Source organism: Vulpes lagopus, chromosome 2 (assembly GCF_018345385.1).
Source record: "Vulpes lagopus strain Blue_001 chromosome 2, ASM1834538v1, whole genome shotgun sequence".
NCBI lineage: Eukaryota > Metazoa > Chordata > Mammalia > Carnivora > Canidae > Vulpes > Vulpes lagopus.
The window spans coordinates 145,842,645-145,855,357 of NC_054825.1; the positions used below are offsets into that span (position 1 = coordinate 145,842,645).

Here is a 12,713-nt window from a genome sequence, read left to right on the forward strand (position 1 = left end):
TCTGTCCATACTCCTCCAGGACATTCTCTTTCCCATCAGTCCCAAGATGTCTGTATGAACTTAGGTGACTCAGAAATCCCTCTCGCAGTTACTCCACCTTTAAATGAAGTCAATATAATTGGCCCCCTCATTCTCACACTCAGTGCTGGAGTGGCAAGGTGGACAGGAATAGGAACATTGGCCTGGGGGTCAAGGCAAATCTAGAAGGCAGGGCAGAGCTTAAGGAAGCCCAGCCAAAGGCTCAAAGCTCACCTGAAACTAACTCTTTAAGGTGAGGTTTTGGTGTGGGACTGGCTTTTTATTGGATTCTTTTCATTTTTCCCCAACCCTGAGGAGTTGGCCTGCTTTTCTCTTCTGTTGTTACAACTGCCCTCTGCTTGGGGTTCTGTTCCTTCCAGACTGATGAAGTCCAGGGTACTTTCTCTCCATGTTTGTTCTATGTCACTATCACCATTTTTGAGGCATCAAAGGGGAATAATGTTCAGGGAGGCATAATGCATGTGCTTCAGGACTGAAGCAGAGTCACAGTAAAACATACGTAATTATTTAGTAATTAAAATATTTCATAATAATAAACACAAACAGGCAAAAAATAACTTCGACATTAATTTTTCATTAGGATGTCTCAACCATCATGAAGAAGACATGTGATTCCAAGCAATATTTCATATTTCCATACTGATTCTTTTCCTTTCTCATCCACTTTCTTCATAAACTACAGATCCTCCTGTATTTTCTCCCCAATGCCACACCCCACCCCATATAAACATCTCCACTGTTCTGAGCCCAGGATCTTGCTCTTTATTTTATATAAAGTACTGAAATCCTTCTATCTTCCTGTTATCTCCTGGATCTTGCTCTTTCCTACCCAATGTCTCACCAAAACAAACAAAAACCCACCGCCAATAACAAATACACTGCTCTGAAACAACAGGGGACACCATAAAAGGTACTGGAGGGGGAGAACCTACCTAAAAAACTGTATGGCACTAGTTACCCTTCACTGGAATCGGAGGAGGGAAAGAACAGGGATACTTACTTCCTCAAACACTTGTGTGATCACAGGAAGTAGACCTGACGTGGCATAATGCCCAGTCTAGTTCATCTTTCAGTTTTGGTTTAAAACAAAGAAGCCCAACCCTATGGGTGGGCAGTCCTCCTCAAGAGTGCTAACTTCCTTACTCTACTATGTAGGGGTCGCTCTGGGCCTCCACCACTTACCTGCTCTTGGGACTCAACTCCCAAGAGTTTCCGACCTTTCAGTTGGAAATGCTGGTCTTTCTCAGCTCTTTGGAACTACAGCATTAATGACAATAACAATAATGGTGGGTATGACTATAGCTAACCTTCATAGGGCGAGTTCTATGGGCTAGATACTAGGCAAACACCTAATCTTGATTGTCCCCTTTGGGTTCCAAGTCCCAAGGAGCTGTTTTAGTTATCTCTCACTACCTAAAAATTGCCACAAAACATAGCAACTTAGAACAACACACACCCGCCGTCTCAAAGTTTTTGTGGGGCAGGAATCTGGGTATGATATAGCTAGGTCCTTGACTTTGAGGTCTCTCAAGCAAGGTGTTGCTTAGGGTATAGTCATCTCAAGGCTCAACTGAGCGAGCATTTGATTTCAGGTTCCCATGATCATTGGCAGGATGTAGTTTCTCACTGGCTGATGGACTAAGGCCCTCAGTTCTTCACGGACTGTTGGGCACAAGCCACACTCAGTTCCTTGTCATATGGGCCTCTCCAAAGTGGCAGCTTCCTTCTTCAAAGGGTATAAGCCATCAATAGAAAGGACAATAGAAAGAGTGCTAGCAAGACAAAGTTACAATCTTTTGCAACCTAATCACAGAAGTGACATCCCACAATATTCTATTGGTTCGAATCAAGTCACTGTGTCCAGCCTACACTATGTCCAGCTCACATTCTGGGGGATACAGATACCAGAAGGCAAAAATCATCAGGGGCATCTTAGAAATCTGAAAACCTTACGACCAGTTGGAAAAGAAGGGAGAAAAGGTTGTTTTCAGATTGTAGGGATAATATCAAGAGGAGAAGATGAAAGTAGATCAGAGAAGTATTGAAGCTAATAAAGGTAGAGGTTAGGAGGTGAAATAGGGAAGTACCTTATATTATTTTTGATCCAGTGTCTTTGTCTCACTCCGACCCCATAACATGAGTTGGTTGGGATAAGGCTAAAGGGTGTACATAGCACCACTGGGGCACTACACAAAGAATTCCTTTTCCCATCGGGAAAGTAAATGAAATAAAAGTAATGGAGTAGTGGGGTGGAGGAGTGGCAAGGGACTGAAGATAATCTCTCTGCACAAAAGTGACCCAGAATCCCTGTGGGCAGGAGAATTTTGGCAGGGACATGCCCAAAGATCACATTAAAAAGGAAGGAATCAGGGCATGAATCAGATCTAGAATAGGGTGTCTATAACCAAAGACAGTCAAGATGGAGGAAACAAATTCCAGACAGGAAACAGAAGGCTGGTTCTGTAAAGATTTTTTGAGGCAATGCTACAGGGAAGCAGATGGTGCAGGGGAGAGGACAGGGAACATTTTTTTTAGCAGCATCTACCAAAACAAATTTTACTTCATATGTGTTTTATGAGGGGAAAAAGACTGTAGGACTTTTCAGAGTTTTTAATATACTAGTGTGCCTTGTGAAACTCTAAGCTGTGTGTATTAGGGAGGGTGGGGATTGAAGAGGCAGCACTTTGCACATGTGTTTATTTTGCTTGGAGGTGGAAACATGCTACACATTTTAGGGAACGCTCTTTTATTAAATACCTGTGGCTTTTCTTGAGAGTAGGAAAGGTAAGCCAAGAATGCTTGCCAGCAGTTGAGTAACAAGCAAAAATTTTTATCAAACACCTATGTGTTAGCCAGAAATGACCCCAGGACCCCAACATTTGGGCCCAACAATGGGAAAGATATAAAACCAGTATCAGGGACACCTGGGTGGCTCAGTGGTTGAGCGTCTGCCTTTGGCTCAGGGTGTGATCCCGGGGTCCTGGGATGGAGGCCCACATTGGGCTCCCCACAGCCTGCTTCTCCCTCTGCCTGTGTCTCTGCCTCTCTCTGTGTCTCTCATGAATACATAAATAAAATCTTAAAAAAAAAAAAAGGATAGAGAAGTCATCAGATCATCACCTCTTCTTTTTTAAAGAAGATTTTTACCTATTTATTTGAGGTAGAGAGAGCATAGGCTGGAAGGAGGGGAAGGGAGAGAAACAGACTCCCCGGTGAGCAGGGAGCCCAATGTGGGACTCATTCCCAGCATCCCGAGATCATGACCTGAGCCGAAGGCAGATGCGTAACTGACTGAGGCATCCAGGTACCCCCAGATCATCGCCTTTTACAACCATCCCCAGAAACTTTCCCCCCAAATTCCCAAAGTGCTATTACAACCCTTCTCTCCAGAATTCTCTTTCCTTCTCCTGTGGATGCTCATTTTCTTAACAGAGAAGGGAGTTCACACCATGGGCATTTCTCTTGGGATTTTTCCAGTAGCATAGGGTAAAGGCCATAAAAGAAGTTTCATTGAGAAAGGAAAGATGAACTTAAGAGTTTAAAAATGTCTTCTTAGTACAGAGAAAGAAGAAATCAAGCAAGGATCCCCTGCCAAAGCACAAAGAAGATAGTTCATCAAAAAACAAACGTTAATTTCTCTAGCATTAGCAGGAAATTACCCACCATGGGGATTAATCATAAGATGAGAGACTTCCCCTCAAATACCTGAGATTGGCTAAGGGTCCTACCCAGCTCAGAAGAGCAAGCCAGCAATGAGAAGCCACTCCTCCCTGCCTTACACAATGCTGTTTTTAGGTTAATCCTCCAAGGATATTACGGTAACTTTCAGTGGTTAATGAATAGCTTCTAAGTGCCTGCTTCACTTAATTGTCCAAAGGCCAGTTGGTCCCAGAGCATATAAAGCTCCAAGCTGGCTAATGAGAGCATTGTCTCTGAGCAAGGAAGCAGGGGAGTGGAAGCGTTCCAAAGGAGCTGGGATGCAAAACAGAATGGGTCTAGTTTTCTGTGCCTTTGCCCTCTTGATGGGCTTCCTGATGATCTGCCTGGGGGCCTTCTTCATTTCCTCAGGATCAATATTCAACTGTCGAGGGAAACTGATCCTGGCCTATATGCTTCTGCCACTGGGGTTTGTGATCCTCCTGAGTGGAATTTTCTGGAGCACCTACCGCCAGGCAAGTAAAAGCAAAGGAGTGTTCACCCATGTGCTCAGAAGACATCTTTCTCATGGGGCACTGCCACTGGCCACTGTCGACAGGTATGTGCTGAGAGGCCAGAGGATGGAGGAGGGTTGCAATGGGACTGAATTCTGGAAAAGCAGAATGAACCTAACCCCATTGTGGAGCAAGATGTGGAGCAATATGTGGAGCACGTCCTGCAGGGGGCTGTAGGTCTAGAACTGAAGCTTTCCTGTCGGGAAATTACTCTGGAGTTAGTCCTTAGGAAGAATGGTGCTGGGGAAAACCATGAACTGAGAGGGGATTTCTACCTGAAAAACAACATCTCCCTCCACTGAAAACCTACCTAAGCCAATAGAAGAGGCCCAACTCAGGTTCTCTTGTTGTATGGTGGAAGCTGTCTTTAGAAGCAGGTGGTGGCGAGTTATTCCCCATAACCTGGCTACCAGGTTATATGGAAAGCAAGTTCCAGACCAGGTTCTGGCCCACAACAAATGAACAAGCAGGTATTGCATTAGTCCTGCAATCTCTCCATGAACTCAGTGAGGTCCCAGCTTACCACCTTTCTAGGTGTTCTCATCACACCTTGCCTGAGAGATTTATTTAACGCAAGACAAGTCATATTCCAGAGGTAATTCAGTTAACCTGACCACCTCATACCCATTATGATGGCTCTTACTTAAAAACAACAACAACAAAAAAAAACAACCCCACAGAAACAGCAAGTGTTAGCAAGAATACACAAAATCCAAAACCTTGTGCGCTGCTGGTGAGAATGGAAAATAGTGCAATCATTTTATGGAAAATGGTATGGAGGTTAAATATAGAATTGCCATTTGATCCAGCAATTCTACTCCTGGGTAAGTGGACAAAAGAATTAAAAGTAGGAACTTATACAGATCTTTGTACACCAGTGTTCATAGCAGTATTCTTCATGATAGCCAAAAGGTGTAAACAACCCATGGGTCGTCCAGTGGATGAATGGATAAACAAAGTGTGGTCTACCCATATGATGAAATATTATTTGGCCATGAGAAGGAAGGGCATTCTGACACATGCTACAGCATGGGTGACCCCTGAAAACATTATACTGAGCAAAAGAAGCCAGACACAAAAAGACAAATACTGCATGATTCCACTTATATGAGATAGCTAGAGTAGTGAAATTCAGAGCCAGAAAGCAAACCAGTTATTGGGGGCAGTGGGGAGGAGAGAATGGGAACTTAGTGTTTACTGAGTAGAGAGTTTCAATTTGGGGTAGTGGAAAAGTTTTGGAGAGGGAGAATGGTGAAGGTTGCTTATCAGTGTGGATGTACTGAATGCTACTGATCTGTACCTTTAAAATGGCTACAGCAGGGATCCCTGGGTGGCGCAGCAGTTTGGCGCCTGCCTTTGGCCCAGGGCGCGATCCTGGAGACCCGGGATCGAATCCCACTTCGGGCTCCCGGTGCATGGAGCCTGCTTCTCCCTCTGCCTATGTCTCTGCCTATCTCTCTCTCTCTCTCTGTGTGACTATCATAAATAAATAAAAAATTAAAAAAAAAATAAAATGGCTACAGCAGTAAACCTAATGTCACATATATTTCATTACAATAAATCAAAATTCAGTTCACCTTATGGTCAGTATCAGACAACTTAAACCCTCCTAATTCTTGGCTGACCCAAGACCATTTAGGGATAAAACTTCAGGCATCATCTTCCAGGTACAGGCTGCAGGACTCCTAAATTCTTTTGCCCTCTTCATCTAAAATATCTTAGCTACTCCATGTATCTTGAATGTAAATAATTTTACCCATGACAGTTGATTTTTGACATTATTATGCTCATTAATAAGATACTAATTACAATAACTAAACCCCATTTCCAATACTTACTATACTAACTAGCAAGATCTTTGGGTTTGATAAAAGATTAAGATGACTAAGGTGATTATGGATGATGCTTCTTGAGTGATTTTTTTTTCTTAAATGTTAGATGATTGCCTTTAGAATGTGAATCCCTGCTAAGAGTAGCTGATTGCCTCCTATAGGAGGAAGTTATTAAATTTACTAACACATGCATAGCCTCACACTGTGCTGAATTATTTCAAAGGGATCTGTGATATGGACATCTTCCTGCTGCATCTAGTAGATGCCTGGCCTACACAGAATGACCAGGAAGTCAGTTAGGGAAGAGTTGCATTTCTCAGAAGCATTTGCATTCAAGATGGGAACCCACATTGAGGTATCAGAGCCAGTGAGTCTGCAATGGTGGAACTCGGGCACTGAGAATATGAACTGGCATGTGCCAATGGGACTGGGAGAGCTGGATGGGATTTAGGGGCAGGTGGCAGTCACCCTGGAGCCTCTCAAGTCGCTCCAGGGAACAGCTCACCTTTCTGTCTTTAATGTCTTTATATGTGTGTCCCATGACACTGCCTTAGCTATTTTGAGGGAAGGCTGAGATTTATGCCGTACAGTAGACCGTTCCTTCAGCTATCTGGCTTTGCGCCTGGTAATATTTGGAATGGAGCTGTGGCTACAAGTGGCAGGCTCTGTTCTGTTGTGGTTACACACCACAAACACTCCCTGCGGGCACTAAGGAATTCGCTCTATAAATACACAACTCCATCAAGCTCACCCTCTTTCTTCCTCATCTCACACCACCCCTGTCCCATTCATGATGGAGAGGCCAGAAGGATTTAGCAATTAGCAACATGGGGCAAGATGACCAGTGAATACATCACCTTTGGCGTGAATGGCTCCTTTCGTCATTGGCCTATTGGCCTGCAAAGAGCTGCAAGTGAAATCTATGTGAAGTTGTTGGTAGAAATGGTTTGAGAAATGAGTATGTTTTTTTGGAAACCAGTTGCTGAGACTTGAAAGAGTGAGAAGAAAGAGAGAAGCAGCTGATACATTTGAGGAGACAGCCCAGAGCTAGATTTTTGAGTAAATGTTTTATCGGTGTAGCTGACGCACAACATACATTAGGCTCAGGTGTATACAGTGATTTTGACAAGCTTATACATTGGTTTTCATTCATTATTTTATTGGCTAGGAGGATATGAGACAGCACAACTGAGTCGAAAATGAGGTGCGTGTGAATGGGGTCACGGATGCAAATGGACTAACTGGGTGGAAGGAGGTTGCACAGCCTAGGCGCCCCCTGTGTCTCTCTCCCTGATAACGATCTCAGGCTGAAAGTCCCTGGTTCCCATGAGGGAGAGAGAGGCAAGAGCTTGGAATAACCCACTGGGAAAAATAGGACGAGAGAGGCACATATCCAATGGCTGATAAGGAAGGTTTTGCTGGAAGAGCAGCACATTTAAAAAAAAAAAAAAAACTGGTGATGCCAGGGAAGAAGTACATCTGTTTCAAAATCAATGTTTCTTAACAGTTTCACTTCACACAATGTGATTTGAGAGAGGCAGGCATATGCCTCTTTGGCATTAACCACTTAAATAACACATGTATGTTTGTGGCATTTTGATCTCCAGGCCAGATTTCTACCCTCCTGCATATGAAGAGAGTCTTGATGCTGAGAAACAACCCTGTCCTACAGAGGGAGAAGTCTCAGATATTCCTCCACCACTGTACACAGAGCTGGGCCTGGAATTTGAGGATGCAGCTGATGCCCACCCAGAGGCTCCCCCTTCCTACGAGGAGTCTGTAGCAGGTGGGGTGCCGGCAGCCACACCATTACAGGATGCTGAGAGGCAAAGCCGAGGATGCTGAAGCAGGGGACACTTCCTTGCGCTCGTGATGCACCCTCATGGGTTAGGCTTGATAATAATAAATGCAGGCACCAGACTATGGGAGGGAAAGTGTCTTCCATGACCCCCAGGAGCACTTGCCGAGGAGATGCTGTGGATGTCATGCAGTTCCACAGATGTGCTAGGCCCATGGGGACCCCAGAAGGAGCCGGCAGCAGCCAACAACATTTCAACGGATTTGCGCTAATCCCAGCCCAGGTGGGCTTCGGGGACCAATTTTGTAGCTCTGCTCCAAGAGGCCTTTGACTCTCAACCCCCTCCCATCACCTCAGCCCCCAGTGGGGAGGAAGAGGTGCTGCTCTTGGGGCAGCCAGCCATGTGCCTTCAGGTACCACATCACCCAACAATCACAAATGGAGAGTGTGCTGGAAACGAAGGATCAGTGTGGTTTAATTTGCAGCTTTTGTTGGCTGGTTTCATAGTTCTCTCCATATTTACCAGAGTGACACTGTAGTTCACGTTGTGGGAGATGTGCTCTTGGAAGCCGTGAATATTACTTGTATTACTTTTTAAGTTATGTGTATTTTATTTTTATGTGGAAAACAACTGTAATATTTCCTTTCAAAATGGCTCGAACACAAAGTTTTCAATGAATATCTTAAAAACGGGATGGTTTTACAAGCAGAGATGATGAGATTTCTTAGAGACTCAAGTTGAACAGATAGAATACTTAAAAATTCATAAAAACACAGAATTTAGGGAGGGAAACTATACTAGCCATAGGTGGCATTAATATAGATTTTGACATAAATCTTGAAAGACATTAAAATATATATGAAATGTATATTTCAACAAATCCCCCACTGCAGATCTTTAGAAAGGAGACTGTATTGTAGTACTTTGATCCTTAACAGAAAATTCTTTGTGTCTCAAGATTCAGACCCACACATTTGTAGACTTGGGACATTTATCTTAAGACCCACTGGCTCCTCTTCAGCTTTGTTGTACTTTATTACATGTTTTAACACGAGAGGACATGTCAGGTGGAAAGGTGGTGGGAAGAGATGCATTAGAGCTTGGACAAAAATCTTCATCTCTCTGAGCCTCAGTTTCTTCCTCAATCAAGTGAGGAATTTGTGCTGGGATTATTATTTAATAGCTATGGAATGTCTCTTATATGATGGGCTCTGTGCCATGAACCTTTTATGCTTTTTATTTAGCCCTCATCATACCCTTCAGAAATAAGTGCAATGGTTATTCCCCTTTTACAGACGTATAAACTGAGACTTTGAGGTGTTAAGAAGAAACTTTGCCCATAGCATACGGTTGTTGCCAGTAGGGTGAAGCAGCGTCCACAGAAGGGCATGAGAGGATGTATTTACTTCAAACATTTGTGCTAGATTAACCCTGTCTTCCCTCCCTTCTCCCACGGAGCTGTTTAGTCTTCTCTCCAGCTTCAGAAAGTGGACCCTAACAGGAAGAGGAGCCCCAGCACTGTGCAATACCTTACAGCCCTTGGGGAAGCCAGAGATCTTCCTTTAGGATTCTCTTTTTATTTTTTCTTAATATAAACAAGGTTTTAAACTTTTTCATTAAGGTATAGTTGACATAGAATAGGGTTCTCTTTTAAAATGTAAATACTCCCTCCATGTTTTCTGCCTAGGAGCTTGGCCCTCACCTCTCTGTGGTTTCATTCTCTCTGATCATTCTAAGATGAAAGGAAGCTCCTATTGGTAACAGGCAGCCCTCAGGGAAGGGGCAGAGGGAGGTTTGGACAGTGATGGCAAGGATGAAGAGCTTTCAGGGAGGAAGAAGGTTGTCGAGATGGAATGAGACCTCCATGGCCTCCTCTTCCCATTTTTGCTGAGCACACAGATTACTCATATCCTGGCAAATACACAGGAAGCCACACAAAAGGAAGTCCTGGTCCCTTTATATGAAACATACATTTGGGCACCCATGATTTGAATCCTTGACATCAAAGGTATAATTGGATATGAAGGTCACTCATGGTTGTCCAATGGGAAGGTGATCATTTATTAGCAGTGCAATGTATTATTTCTCTCTTGAACTCTCTTTCCAGCCCTCTACTAAGACTGTTATCCTGAGATCTCTGGGGTCTCAGCACATCCACGGGCCAGAACAAATTCTGTCATTGGGCTTTCATCCAGAGTTTGCATTTGTAATAGGTGGTTTTTCCAACTTCTGGTAGTCATATAAGACATGTTAATTTTGGTTTACATACGAAAATTGTTTTGATCTTTTTACTGCAATAAATTTTGTACATAAACTTTCTTCTCTTTCATCTCTGTTTTGTATCAGAAAAAAAATCAATAGGGGAACATAAGTCAAGGTTTGATTCTCCATGTGGAACTAACACAGCATCCAGATGAGTTAATCTTTTTGAAAACCCAAACATTACTGAGCATCAACTATTGATTCAGAAGATAAGCCAGGTGCTTTTTGAAAAGAAGTACTGCTCCCAGACAGCTATTGCTTTTTAAAAAAAACAGATGTACCCTGAAGCAAGCATCAAGGACGGGAGTGTCAACTCCAAACAAATTCTACTTTTGAGAGGCCTAGCAATTAAAACCCACTGGGCAAGTCAGAACAAAAGCATTCTGCTGTGCTTAATTCATTGTCCAGCCCTAGGGGACTTACTCAAGGAGGTAGACCTTGTATCCCATCTTCCTCCTTAAATTTATGGTAAAATTAGGGGTGAGGGACAGAGAACCATGATTCCCTGAATGGCAAGGAGAACACAAAAATTACAAGTGAGTGGAGAAGAGGCAAACATTCACTACAGTCCTTGCTCATTCCCTTTTCTGAAATGGGATTGGTAGGCTCACCTGTCAATGATGAAGGGAAATTCTCAGAGATGACGGCACTCCAGGATTTTAATCTTATAAGGTCTCTCTGACAGGCAGCTTTAAGTACTCCTTCCAACCCCCAGAAGGTGAGCAGGACAAGGTTAGTTATAGAATACATAATGCTGCATCCTTTGCATATCCAAGATGTAGCATGTGTATTTTTTACCTCTCTGCTCTGAAACTCACAAGTACTTTTTCTGGCAACTCTACCCATCCCTCAAGATCCTATTTAAACACACAGTCTTTGATGAGGAATCTCCCCAGCTCACCTATATTGCAGGTCACGTACTAGGTGCTAAAAGACATGAAAAAATGATAAAGACTTGAGTTTATAATGCATATCTTCACCAGGTTCTATAATTTTCCATGACAGGTCAGACTGATTCACATACCAAATGGGCTGTCAACTGCATGAGCCATTTCCACCGATAAGGACTCCAGCTGGTTGGAGTGGAACAGGCATCTGCTAAGCTCTGCTGCCTCTGATAATCTCTTGCTGTTTGTAACCGTTGAAAGGCCAAACACTGATTTACTGGCAGTTACATCATTTCAAAAGGTACACGATTTCTCAGGCCCTTCTGCACTCAAGAAAGGACATTCCTCAAGGCAGGTGTCTGGGATGTCAGTGTGCACATGTTTCAAGAGTACCCAGTGCGTGATCAAGCAATAAAATGGAGTCACCTGTTATGTCACTATCAGTTCCCGTAGGTGCTTTACAAATTCCCTCACACCTGCCATGGCCAGTGGATACTACTGCCGAAGTAAATCCCATGCCTTATAATGACCCACAGCTGACCAATCAGAAGTCACCACACCACTATCCCTATCATTGACTGTATGATCTGCAGAGAACACAGGCTCAGCACAGCCAACTGTCAGCCCAATGTGCCGCCGTGGGGCTGGTCATCAATCTGAGGCTTCCTGTGTGGAAAGCCTTCGGGTCATGTCCAAGCCCTTCAGTCTGAGATGCCACACAAAAACTATTTGTTCTGTAAATACTGCGGATATAGGCTGTACCTTGGATCAGTAAGACCTGATAAATGATCTCATTTTAATAATGGCTGCCTGCCATTTTCAAGTCAGTTAATAAACCTAAGAATCATGAATGAGCAAAACAATTTTTCATTCTAAGGGACTGGCTACACCTGGTAGGATATTTAGAATCTGTGGTCCCCTCCCTTAAATGCCTCTCTGGCATGTATACACACATATTTCTGAACACCCCTTGGGTGGGTAGAGGTGCTGCGCTGGTTAGAACCACTGGCCTATACATACTGTTGCTTGTCACCATCCTGGGGGCACATGGTATAGTGAATGAACCCTTCAATATTAGTCGATCACAAAAGTGGCTCTGACAATTGCCACATTCCATCCACGGTCTCCTCTATGATTGTCTCCTGTGGTCCCCACAAAATTCTCAGATCGTTCCAGTCATTTACTCTTAAGAAACTCTGGTGGCTGGAGCTTCATCTTTAAGACATAAAGACCATTACGTGCAGAAGAGTGACTTCCTGTCTTTCAACTCTCTTGAGAAGGCCAGAGGACATGCATGTATAGCTCAGCAAGAGAAGCTTGGATTTTACGTAAAGCAGAAATAATACCTTGGCAATGTGCATTTGAGCAGGTTCCAGAGAGAAAGGCTGGATTCTAGAGCCACAACAGGACCTTCCCCTTGGCAACCTCGCTGAGGAAAAGCTCTGTAAAAATAGGTGGCCGTGCAGCTGCTTCTTTCCATAGCTGGACCCAAACATGTGCTCTGCTTGATATTTATAACACTGGCTCCTCCAACCTCTCATCCATGCCACCCTCTCACTAGACCCAATGCAAGCCTCCTCTCCAGCCATCCTACCTCTCAATTCCTAGTCTTTGGTCTGGCTACATTGACCCCTGGTAAAATAATGTAAATGATTACAAGTCCCAGGAAATTCCACTTGTTGG

The 12,713-nt window shown here is 43.7% G+C and overlaps 1 protein-coding gene across 1 annotated transcript; it reads left to right on the forward strand.

Annotated features, from left to right (window-relative positions):
• The first annotated feature begins 3,950 nt into the window (after positions 1–3,950).
• On the forward strand, positions 3,951–10,195 carry TMEM252 (transmembrane protein 252). Its single transcript, XM_041743580.1, has 2 exons — positions 3,951–4,294; positions 7,690–10,195. Exons 1-2 carry the CDS (start codon positions 3,957–3,959, stop codon positions 7,925–7,927), a joined length of 576 nt encoding a protein of 191 aa, XP_041599514.1. The 5' UTR covers positions 3,951–3,956; the 3' UTR covers positions 7,928–10,195.
• The last annotated feature ends 2,518 nt before the right edge of the window (positions 10,196–12,713 follow it).